The 12749-nt window shown below is 47.2% G+C and overlaps 1 protein-coding gene across 15 annotated transcripts in view; it reads left to right on the top strand.

The window, feature by feature from the left end:
* Positions 1–12685, top strand: part of LOC147006474 (uncharacterized) — an 18644-nt gene extending 5959 nt beyond the window's left edge. For 10 of the 15 annotated variants that reach the window (XM_085868695.1, XM_085868691.1, XM_085868693.1 and 7 more), the window contains 3 exons: positions 158–324; positions 680–820; positions 6364–9442. In XM_085868695.1, coding sequence (XP_085724821.1) covers positions 174–324; positions 680–820; positions 6364–7952 — 1881 coding nt within the window. In that variant the 5' untranslated portion in view covers positions 158–173 and the 3' untranslated portion in view covers positions 7953–9442. Of the gene's footprint in view, positions 1–157; positions 325–679; positions 821–6363; positions 9443–11681 lie in introns of those variants that run through there. The other 5 variants (XM_085868701.1, XM_085868700.1, XR_015054808.1 and 2 more) reach the window with 4 other exon arrangements.
* Positions 12686–12749: the final 64 nt, after the last annotated feature.

Below are 12749 nucleotides of genomic sequence, written 5' to 3'. Positions count from 1 at the left end.
GTTTTTTGTTTCCTCGTCAGTTTTGGTTTGTCACGTGATTTACTGGTGGCGAATCCACCATCGAGAAACGGTGACTCGACAAGCTTCGTGATCACGTGGTTAGCCGAAACGGCTCGTGCACCACAGGGTGCCTTCCTTTACCACACTGTACTTACAGTACCAGACGGTGCACGATGACCCGAGAACTCTCCGGTGAAGATCACAAAGAGAACGTCCCGAGATCCACGAGCGGCTCCGATGGAGGAAACGCGCTCGGTCCGGGAGGTTCTCCCTCATCCCACAGGTCCATGGTCGGTTCACCCGAGGATCAGGAGTCCGGACCCGGTACGTGACGTCACTCCGATTGTTTATGTTTCAGATTCTGTGGTAAAAGGGAAGATCGAGTCCGAGTTTATCGATGATTCGTTCCCTCCATGTGAAGGTTTGAATCACAAACTCATTCCTCATGTTCTAGTTTTATTGTTTATAATTAATAATAATAACTCCAGAGAGTGAATGTAACAACAGTATACCCGGTCCTTGTTATTCCCCCCAAGGTACAAATCCCCATCAAGTTGGTAATTAATTGTTAATGGGAATCCCATCCTTGTTATCCTCCCACTTGGACATCAACGAAACCTTGTTATACCTCATGACGTCATCATTCCATTCCTCTTTACTCTCGTTTACACCAAATCAGATGAACATTTACTCTCTGTGTTGGACCCCTGCACCGGCACACCATGGCCTACTCCTTTTGTGGACTCCATTGGGATCTTCGACCTGCCCAAGCAAATACTGGCAGATGAGACAAGCGACTTACCTCGACCTGCAGGTGAAGGTACGCTCGTTGATTCAATGAACACCTGCCCTATGAATCACAGGCATGACAGTTTCTAATTTGTTTGTATTTTTCATGCGAAAGAAAGTTCAAACTGATGATGTTTCCTTCCGATCATTCATGACCGAAACCACTGCTTGGCAGCCTTTGTGACCCCCGACCATTAGCCCAGCCCCCAATGGCGTAGACTCCACAGGACACCACGTGGGCATCCCCGGTACGGCACGGCATCATGACCATGCTGATTCAGCTTATGGCTGATATGAAGGCAGGAAGGGGGCTCAACTTGGGGGGAAACTCGACACGTGTCTTGGGAAGTGGTGGCAAATGGTGGAGGATGTGGCATGTGTGCAGCATGAAAAGGTAGTCGATCAGGTGAGGGGTGAAACAGAAAGGATTGCTCAAGGTTGAGAAGAGAGAAGGTAACTAAAAGACTCTGAGAGACAGAGCCACTGAGGTTAAGGAGCGAAGCTGGACCACGGGAGATAGATGGGGATAAAAGCGAGCCGGAGTGGGAGATGGAGTCAGAAGATACAATACATGTGGAGCCAGAACACGAAATGGAGGTATTTAAGAGAAAGAGTGGGGACTCATCGGTAAAGGATTTGATAACAAGGGACAGATAGTTAAAACATCTAGCGCAGGCCCTGGAGGAGGAAATAGATGTACGTACGGTGAAAAATTCGTACAGGGCAGACGTGACCTCAAAGGTGTTGGTGGTGTATAAATCCATGCGCTTCAGCTGGCAGAGCTGGCCAATCTGAGGTGGAGCCGGCATTTGCCAACAAGAGGAACGTGGAAAACACACACAACTCGAAGGGCACCCAGGGGAGCACAGACCTCGACTAGGCTGAAAAGTTTACGTTTTGTATCAAACTAATCGGCCTGATCTAGATCTGGATCTGATTCAAAATCTCGTTACCTTGTCACCTAACCAGCTCATCCACCTTGTTTTGTCAGAACTCATCCTCCACAACTTATTGAGATATCATGCTCCTGTAAATATAGTTTTTGGTCCTCACTCTCATTGGTGAAGAATCCCTTTAAAATTTTCATATCCGGATCCGTAACCAGTTCTTCATCAAAATCTAAGCAATCCGTCCTTGTCACACACCCAACCAGTCCACAAAGTTTCTTCAGAATCCATCTGTAACCTTTTCAGATTTTGTGCTGTATGTATCGTTTTTGGCCCGATCTCTCAATGATGAAGAGCCACTTAAAAAATTCTCAGATTAAAATCTCTTTCAAAATTAAGCTTTGCTGTCCTTGGCCGGTCAACTACAAACACAAAAAAATTATGAGCGATAGTTTGAAAACTGTGACCAAAAATCTTGTCACAATCAAACACAGACAGACAGAGATGAACACTATCGACCAATATTCTGAAACGGTTGTGAGGACTGTAATTGGAAAGTTTGGATTAAATCGAGTTGTTTGGTACGTGGATGTGAAGAGTGCCTTCACCTCAGAGTTGCGCAGGGGAAAAAAGAAATTGTAATACCCGGTGCCACCACTATTAGGTGGTGCGACACGGTTCAAATTTACATCCATAACTTACACTGCTCCCGCATGCCCCCACGTGAGGCCGTGTCCACATAACCGATGTTAACCCCCATACAATGTTGTATTTGCACCACAAGTTTGAAGTTTACAACTTAAAAGATGTGGCTGAGCATGAGGAACAAAGCCACAGAGACAGAGGGATAGATTATATTGTTGCGGAAATGGCCCTTAGTGTGTTATTATAGAAAGGATTAGCCCAGATCCCCCATTAAATGCATGTTTAGCCAGGTTGTTCGTTCATTGAACCTACATGTGTGTCGGGAGGTGTAGGAGGCTGTTCATTTGTTCGTGCAGTGGTGGTGTACCGAGTGGTTCTTCTCCTTCGTTTCCCTCTCCGGACAATACGCCCCGCCCAACGCTCTGAGAGGGGGTGGCCTCGAGAAGCGAGCGCCCGGAAGGCGAAGATGGGACTGAGAGCGCCGATGTGGCGCGATAAGGGACGGCTGTGTCTGTTTTGCGATTGGCTTTCGTGAGGAGCGAGCTGAAAGAAAGGCAGGGAAGGGACTGCATGAGGTCTGTCTGCCATCGGCTGGGAGAGGAACTGAACCTGAGGGTTAGTTGGCCATCTGCCGAGGGAGTAATTGAGCCTGAGTGTCGAATGAGGATTCTGCTGTATAGATACGACGAGTGGGAGGCTGCAATCTGCGTCGAGAGGAACTGGCTGCTGTGTGAGTCGGCGATCGACTTTATGAGTAGGTCATCGACAGGTTGAACCTGCGTCTAACCACGGAGACTGTCCTTACTCACCTCACGGCTCGACACTGCTCGACACGTTTGTCGATACGCCTGCGGATCCCAACACCTCGATTTGGCCTTGTCTGGTGAACAGGCCAGGCCCGGACTTGTCTGCTGGACCTTGTGAAAAGCCATCTGGAGCATACCATAGATCTTTCGTCTTGGGCCGTCGACCTCGCGGGGTCTGGACGCGCTGAGGCTGCGTGCGCAAGCGGTGCTGGGAGAAGAAAAAGGACGACGCCGCCATCTTGCCACACGGCGTGCTCGAGCGGGTGCTCGAATCCGTTGACATCGGCTTGTCAAGAGCCGCATTCGGGCCTTTGACACTTTTCCTCTCTTCCATGAAGCATCACCAAGTAATCTGTGTCCTGTCTGCATGCTGTCCGCGTCTTGTCTGCATGTTGTCTTAGGTTTATCTCACTCGGGTTCTCTTTGAAACCCGTAATCCGTAGCACCCCAGTTAAGAACGGGTTATTGATTAATTATAACATTGTCGTGAATGCGTGAATTGTTGTGTCGTGATTGTCGTGAATCCACACAAGGTATTTGCTTGTGTTGTGTTCCCCGATGTGTCCCCAATAAATCTGGCTTAGTTATACGAGATTTGCCGCCTTTAATTTATTTGTGCCGTGCCGAGGAACGATCCACTCAATTTGGATAGAAAACCAAAGTGGTAACAGACTGGCAGAATTCGCTCGGTCTCTGACAAAACCAGTCTGAAACCGGGGTCTATATCCCCAACTGGTAAGGTCCAGGTGTACGTTGGTATCGCGATTTGAGGCGCGTGACCCGAGACCTGTGCCAAAGCAGCCGGTATTACAACCCCAGAGACGGCGGTGCTGTTAAGTGACGCCGAATCCTTAACACTGGGGTCGAGTTGGGTGCGAATCCCGCCACCGCTGAATCCATAACAATATGAAGGTGCAAATTGTCTTCAGCTCGAAATGGTCAAGGGTCTCATCTGTCTGAGGGGTGTTAGGGGTCTGAATGGCGTTGAGGTAAAAGGGGCCCAAAGGGATTTAAGCGGTGTAAGGGTCTAAAGGTTTGAAGGCTCAAAAGGTCTGAAGGATGAAGGAATCGAAAGGTGTCGAAAGTGTCAAAACGATTTTTTCCGAAAAAGACGTCTTCAGGGTCTGAATGCGAAAAGGGGTCTTGTGAGTCTTTGAGTCCTCTTTTCAGGACAGGTCAGGTATGGGAGCATGCGCCGGAGCAGCGCGTCGCTGCGTCCACTTTCCACTGGTACCCCAGGGTCCTCCGTCTGGCCATCCCTAAGGCAGATGTCTGGCCCATCCCCATCTCCTTCAGATGCCGATCAACCTGCTGCAACCACGAGACACGTGGTCGGCCCATTGGCGTTTTCCACTCACGAGGCTCCCTCGCTGAGAGAATCTGGTGAGCAGGATCAGCATCAGGAAAACGAGCCACATGTCCATGCAGCCGCAGCTGACGCACACGGACTATGCAGGTAACAAATCTCATTTGAGTCTCTCTCAGCAACCGCTCGTTGGACACAAAGTCCGACCAGCGATAGCCAAGGATCCCTGGTCAGAGTCCAAGTCTCACATCTGTAGAGAAAGACCTGAAGCATCAATGACCTGAAGACTCGGACTTGTGTCCTCCTGCACAGGTACCAATAGTGCCACAACCCATGATCAAGTGAATCCATGATTCCGCAGGCCCAACCGAGACGTCTGTTGACCTCTGGCTCACAGCCAGCAGAGACATGAATATCACTGCCAAGGTAAGTGAATCTCTCCGTGACCTCAACATCCTCATCACAAACAGGGACAGACAGGACAGCAGCATCCAAGATGTCATTGAAAGCCTGGATCTTAGTTTTTTACCCAGGAAACCCATAATCACAGCGACTCCGACTTCTCATTCAATACCTTGAGGGTTAACATAAGGCTATCCAGAGTCTCCACAAAGATGAATGCATCGTCTGCGAAATCAAGGTCCGAGATCTTGACATTCCCAAACGATGCACCGCAGCTTGATCTCTCCGACATCCTCCCCGGAATCCAGTCCATACAAGCACTGAAAAGTGTGGGGGCCAATACACACCCCCTAATGAACTCCAGTAACAACTGAAAATTAGTCGGAGATTATATTGTTGTGGGGCCGAGTTTCGTTGGCGAACACGACCGCTAGTTGGAGGAGCAGAGTCGACTCCACTGAACAGCCGGAATTCAGATCGTTACCCTCGGATAACTCCGAAGGTACGAGTCCTTTACAGGACTGTGAATCGTCAATAATTCAGCCACGTGGGACAGGGTTATTTGCCAATCTTCAAAATACCTCGAGACCCACGTGGCGAGCTACCGAGGAATCCACACCCTCAACGGAGCTCGAACGGACGAGCCGTAACCGTGCTCGTCCGGTGCGTAACCCGAGCGGATGGTTATCGAGGTCCCGTCGGTCCAAATGCACAACTCACGGCAACAACGGCCTTGTTAATTCTCCCAACACGCACCGTGCTAAGCCAAGGCAGGAAAGGACAGATGTTATAATATAATGATGTTAATTTGAACTTGATCGGACACGTGGTATGGCATCGTAATTATTTAATTTTTTGATGTGGTTAAAAAATAAATATTATTTTATTGATGTTTTTTTGTTTAATAAGGATGGGTTTGAGGGTACAGGAGCAGCAGTTGAAATGTGAATCCTATCCAGGTTCCTCCTGGTGACTATCTTTTCGTTTTGCTTGTTCGGGTTCCTTCTGATTACTCCAATGCAGCACTGTCTGTTCCTGTTTGGTCTTCCATTTGATTTGAATAAAATTGATTTTAATCCGATTCTAAATTCAATTGAATTATAATATAAAACGTCATCTGTCAGGTTCAGGTGTCCGATGAAAGCGGGACGTCTTGGTACCCAGTCATCACTGCCAGCTTTATAAAGTGGCAGTTCTAATTATATCTCATTAATTATGTAATAAAACATGACACAAACTGCACAAAATATACAACACAAAACTACACAGCACAGGTCCTGGTGAGGGTGTGCAATCTCTGATTGCTCTTTTTCTTGTTTTTTTTTTTGTTACTATGATCTCAGATCATCTCGCTGATCATTGGGAATCACCAAACGTGCAAAAATATCAACAATGATTTCTCTTTCCTTCAAAAAAGAAAGTCTAATGTCCCCCATATATCATTTATCTGACCCTGATTGTATCCCATAATACCTTGTGCTGAACACATCATGACCTAATTAGTTCTGATGCTTCTTTGTCTTTGCAGAGAAAGAAATGAAAATAATTTATTTTCCCAACTCTATCCAGTTCTTCAACACAGAAGATTGTTTAAATCAGCAAATGTCTTCTTGTGAGGACTCTGATAAATTGAACAGCGTGTCTCACGACATCCACACAAGGTATTTAAAGGTACCCAAGCAGATCCAAAGAAATGAACAACCATACCCGTGTTCTGTGTGTACCAAGGAGTTTGATTGTGAATCAAATTTATCTCGACATCAAAGAATACTTCTGGGGGAGAAACCCCACAATCGATCTGTGTGTCCCAAGACATGTACTCAGACATCGAATCGACATCAACATCGAAGATTTCACACTGGGGAGAAACTCAACCAAGGGGAGATCAACAACACTGGGGAGAAACCCAACTGCACTGGGGAGAAACCCAACTGCACTGGGGAGAAACCCAACTGCACTGGGGAGAAACCCAACTGCACTGGGGAGAAATCCAACCAAGGGGAGAATAACCACAAACGAGTTTACACTGGGGAGAAACCAAACAAAGGGGAGAATAACCACAAACTAGTTCACTCTGGGGAGAAACCCAACTGCACTGGGGAGAAACCCAACCAAGGGGAGAATAACCACAAACGAGTTCACTCTGGGGAGAAACCGTACAAGTGTTCTGTGTGTTCTAAATTGTTTCGTAATTTATCAACCTTGAATAACCACAAACTAGTTCACTCTGGGGAGAAACCCAACTGCACTGGGGAGAAACCAAACAAAGGGGAGAATAACCACAAACGAGTTCACTCTGGGGAGAAACCGTACAAGTGTTCTGTGTGTTCTAAATTGTTTCGTAATTTATCACACTTGAATGAACATAAACGAGTTCACACTGGGGAGAAACCGTACAAGTGCGTTGTTTGTTCTGAATTGTTTCGTAATTTATCAACCTTGAATAAACACAAACGAGTTCACACTGGGGAGAAACCGTACGAGTGTTCTGTGTGTTCTAAATTGTTTCGTAGTTTATCAACCTTGAATGTACATAAAAGAGTTCACACTGGGGACAAACCGTACAAGTGTTCTGTGTGTTCTAAATTGTTTCGTAGTTCATCAACCTTGAATGAACATAAACGAGTTCACACTGGGGACAAACCGTACAAGTGTTCTGTGTGTTCTAAATTGTTTTGTCAGTTATCAAACTTGAATAAACATAAACGAGTTCACACTGGGGAGAAACCGTACAAGTGTTCTGTGTGTTCGAAGTTTTTTCGTTATTTATCAACCTTGAATGAACATCAACGAGTTCATACTGGGGAGAAACCGTACAAGTGTTCTGTGTGTTCTCAGGTTTTTCGTTATTTATCAAACTTGAATGAACATAAACGAGTTCACACTGGGGAGAAACCGTACAAGTGTTCTGCATGTTCTAAATTGTTTTGTCAGTCATCACACTTGAATAAACATAAACGAGTTCACACTGGGGAGAAACCGTACAAGTGTTCTGCATGTTCTAAATTGTTTTGTCAGTCATCACACTTGAATAAACATAAACGAGTTCACACTGGGGAGAAACCGTACGAGTGTTCTGTGTTCTGCAGTGTTTCATCGGTTATCACACTTGAATAACCACAAACGAACTGACAGCACACGACACCAAAGCTAAAAAGGTGTCGCCTGTTCTACAACCATCAGCTACTCAGCGCCAGACGAATCGTAGGAGATTAAATGAACAAAGCAGGAGCTTAAACGAGAAGGAAATCATCCTCCACTGCAAAGTGTACACGATTGGTGAAGGGGAACAGGAGTAAATTACAGATACGACACAGGAAAATGAAACAGAAACAAACACAGCCCCAATGATTGCAAAAAAAGAGGGAAATTATAAAAGTAAATATCAGCAGATATAGTGTGACAAATGGGAGAATGACAAAAGAGCAGGAATACTACAAAAAATGGAGTTTGATCGAACAAGGATCTACAAGGAAGGCTCATTGTAATGAATAAGAAGAGATCAAATTCGTTTGGATGGAGAACGAGTCATTTCTGCTCAAGACCAACGACACCACACTAATGCCTTTAAGAAAATGGCGGGATTGAGCCAATCGGACAAATGCAGGTTTTGTGGGGGAGAAACAAAAAGTACCAGTCACCTACTTTCAGGATGTAAATTACTCATGTCACAACAGCTGTGCACAGAAAGACACAACAGCGTCTGTGGAGTAATCCACCTTCACATCTATAAAAATTTCAATATCCCAGCCCCAAAACAATCATGGAAACACAAACCACACCCGATCCTCGAAAATGAACATAAAATGCTCATGTATGACAAGATGAGCCCATCAAGTGTGGACATCGCAAACAAAGCATTGTGTCTGGACATTGTGTCGGCATTGTTGATCGACGTTTCAGTTCTCATGACTTTGGACAAAATGATACAGAAATCATGAAATTGACCTAATACCAGGATCTGAAAATGGACGTCAAGAGGACTTGGAAAGTGAAGAAAAATTACACCGGTGATAGTCGGAGCTACAGGAAGGATAAAAAAAATCATTCCAGGGAATGAATACTACTACAAACGAACAACTCTGAGAACAAGAAAACTTCACAATTTGCTCTGTCAATCATGACCCTTTACCAAAATGGAGGTGGAAACACACACTCACACTCACATACATACACACACAAAGACACACACACACACACACACACACACACACACACACACACACACACACACACACACACACACACACACACACACACACACACACACACACACACACACACACACACACACACACTCTCACACACACATACACACACACACACACACACACACACACACACACACACACACACACACTCACACTCACATACATACACACACAAAGACACACACACACACACCATTCATTTTTATTTATTTAAAGTGTAAACATGAACTGGAATTCTATTTTGTTTCTCAAAGTTTGGGATATCTTTAATCCCATAACTGTGTTTGTTTTTCCTCTTGTAGGAAATTCTTCACATCACCTGCAAGGGTTTATTCTTTGTACGGCCTTATGATCAGGTGTACAAGTGTCAACTATTAAATTGTTTGTTTTTCTCAATAGTTTCAGCCTGAATCTTTCATTAATTTCCCCCTTCAATGTGACTTGGTACTTTAATCTGATTCTCGTTATTTGTGGATGAAAATAAATTATTAATTGTATCTAAAGTCTAAGTGCCCTTTTCCATTTGTAAGATGAGAATTCAGTTTTTTAACTGAACTTAACCTTCATCGACCAACATATTGTTACGGATCTGGAAAACATATTGTTGCGAATTCGCGCCCGCCGGCGTGCGAGCGGCCGCTCGACTCGAATGGCGGCTGCCTCGCCCACCGGAATGGACAATTCAGTCATGACCCTCTCGGACCAACGCCGGGAGCTAGTCACGGGTGGGGGTTTAACCTCACCACGATCGTGCCAATTGCCAACCCGCGAAGGATAGGGTCACTCGCCAAATTCGATCTACCTAAGTACCTGCGCGAATGGTCGACCGGGCGATCGCACCTCGCCGCAGGTCGACTCCGGACACAAGCCGCTTGGGCGGCCCTTTCCGTGCTACAGTGATAACCGAGCGGTGTTATCGCCGACCTGGACGGTTCAGATTAATTACCAGGCGAATTAAGCCCACGACGAACCCTTTACGTGAAGCAGGATGGAAGGTCAATAAAGAAAAGACGAAGCGAAACGGGAAAACAGTTCACACAATGCACATTTATGACGCGACACACGGAAGGCACACATCGACAGCCAAACAGTCAAAATGCACATATAGCAGTTAAAACAAAAGAAACAATGACGCAGAGTTACGACCGAATACGCGTACACACGGCAACACTGATACAGTTCTACTTTACAGACGGCGCCAACACACATTTACTCAAAAGCAAAGGAAAGAAGCCACCCTCATAGACAAGGGGGCAGACAGGCCTGGAGGCCAATATGTGGGCGTGACCTGGAGGAGCGGCCAGGTCCGCGAGACCGGGGGGGGGTCCTACCCGCGTCCTCGTGACGCGTTGGCGGACGAGCCGCAGATGTGGCCGCGTGGCTGTGCCCCGACTCCGTGCTCCTTGGCGGGTTTCGTTGGCACGACGTTTGGAGTGGGGTGGGAACGGGGCCCCCTTTTTGCACTATCTCAGCGCGGGGGAAAGGGGGAATTGTCGATGCCCTGGGGGAGGAGAATGGCTGGCTGGCTTGGGTCCCGCGACGAGCGATCTCACACCGCGACCTCGTCGCCGACCGCCGTCCTCGCCTCGGACCCGAGCTCCTTTGCCTCTTCCCGCAACTCTCCTCAGCCGACTGCAGAACCCAACTCGATGCCACACCGATGACATCGCCACCCGACTCCACTCTCTGCCACACCGATGACTCGACTCACTCTGCCCTGCCGACACACACTGCTACTGCCACACTCTGCCACTGCCACACTCTGCCACTGCCACACTCTGCCACAATTCGCCTTGCGCTCGCCGTTTTATAGGCCGGCAGGAGAAAACAATATGCAAATATCCGGATCAGGATGACCTCCGGGGCGGAGCCACGCTCGCCAATTGGACGGACGAAAAGTGGGCGTGAACCTCCCCTGATCCTAGATTTTGCATATATCGATTTCACACAGACGCGCCTGGAGGCGGGGCCAAGCCACTCCGCGCTTGCTAATCAGATGGATCAGAAGTGGGCGTGCAGCATTCTTGATCCGAATTCTCCCTCGGAAAGGCCGCAATTTGCACTCGCGGCACGGTGCGTATCGCTGAACGAGCCCAAGACAGCCCAACGCTCAGTGGTTTGATGGTTATGGTGCCGTTTGGGAATGACGGTGATGCGATGTTTGCGGGATTGAGTTGTGAAGGTAAAGGTCGTGGCTGTTGGCGTTGTTGTTGTTGTCTGAGGGTTGGAGCGTGGTTGTGGTTGGTGACGATGGCTGGCGTGGTGGTTAAGGTGGTTGTTGTGTGATGGCGGTTGAGACGTGGTTGGTTCAAAATAAAGATAGAACAGAAAAACGGCTATCTCAAAGCGTCGCAGCCCGAATGAATCACATAAATTCCCTCGAGACAACGGATTTGGGGCTAACTACACATGTACTTAGAGATATCTCACCTACAGGCCCTTCATGGTGTAATGCGAATTTCCACAGCCGTAACAATATGCATTCAACATACAGATGTCCCAAAAGTCAGTTATGTCATCCCAAGGACGAGGACCAGATTTGAGCTCCTTTTTCAAGCTCTTTGTTCCATCTTTTTCCATCGTGTGCTTCTGTTCTCTTTCTCTTTAAATATCTCTCGTTTTTTTTCCATCTCAGCTCATGCGAGCCACCTCCTTATTGGTGCACATCCGATGGTGGCGGGTCCACGATGCAGCCTGTGGAAAATGCCGAGTCATTCTGAGGAAACCTTCAATGCAGCCCCTTCCCTCCCTGCACGTGCCCAAGGCCACGACGGGAGCCCCCCTCCCCTTCCTTGCGCACAAGCATTCAGTTGTGCTGTCCTGCACTGTACCACGCCTGTGAGATGTGCCGCACCCCACCATGCACGAGAAAAACGCCGCACCTCGTACCACGAAGACGCGTGTTAGAATGGACACAGTCCCATCTGGTGAAGGTAATCCGATCGGCCCGAAGGATTAACGACCACAGACGGATCGAATGTGCCAAATTAAACAATGTGCGAATGGAGGGAAAACGGAGAGGGATTCCGCCGGACTGAGGGACGAGCGAACTGCTGCGCGGCCGAAGGTAAGACCAATGGGGTGAAGGAGGGATTGTCAAAATGATGTTTGGTGAATGTGTGGCAGGCGCTCTGCTGGTGACCCCGAGAGGGCTTTTTCACCTGCTTTATACCTGTCGGCATATGTTCTTCCTTGGCGTTTCCTTCTGCTCCAGATGTATGAGGAGATGGCCGTCCAACTGGCACATCGCTTTCCACACGTATCCATCGAGTATACCAGCAAACAGTGAGGTCATGTGACCCGTTCAGAGCTGCAAGCACCTGAGGAACAAACACCTGATACATGCATGAGAAACCGATTGTATCATGTTGGTGATGATCGTCTAATGCTGAACTTAATTAGAACCAAAGCTACAAGTGCAGTGTTATCAACACGTTTATCAAATGTGACGTTTTACGAATTTTTTTTAAATAGAAATCAACTGAAAGGATTACTTTTTGTTTGTCCATATTATCCACCAAACGTTCAAATTGATAAATGTTGTGCCAATAAATGTTGCCACTCTCACAACACCCTTTTTGGAGGGTTCTTCTTTCACCTTTCACCCCTGCAGATTTTGACAACAGATGCAAAGGCTCTTTGTTTTATTTTCTACATGGTCCAAGGTTCGAGGAGGATCTGAAACACAAATCGTGTGTGTTTG

The sequence above is a fragment of the Eptatretus burgeri genome, unplaced genomic scaffold (assembly GCF_056783735.1).
Source record: "Eptatretus burgeri isolate ZD-2024b unplaced genomic scaffold, Ebu_testis_v1 Ebu_testis_scaffold_3170, whole genome shotgun sequence".
NCBI lineage: Eukaryota > Metazoa > Chordata > Myxini > Myxiniformes > Myxinidae > Eptatretus > Eptatretus burgeri.
Note: the sequence above shows the minus strand (reverse complement) of the source record. Positions and strands in the feature narration are given on the sequence as shown.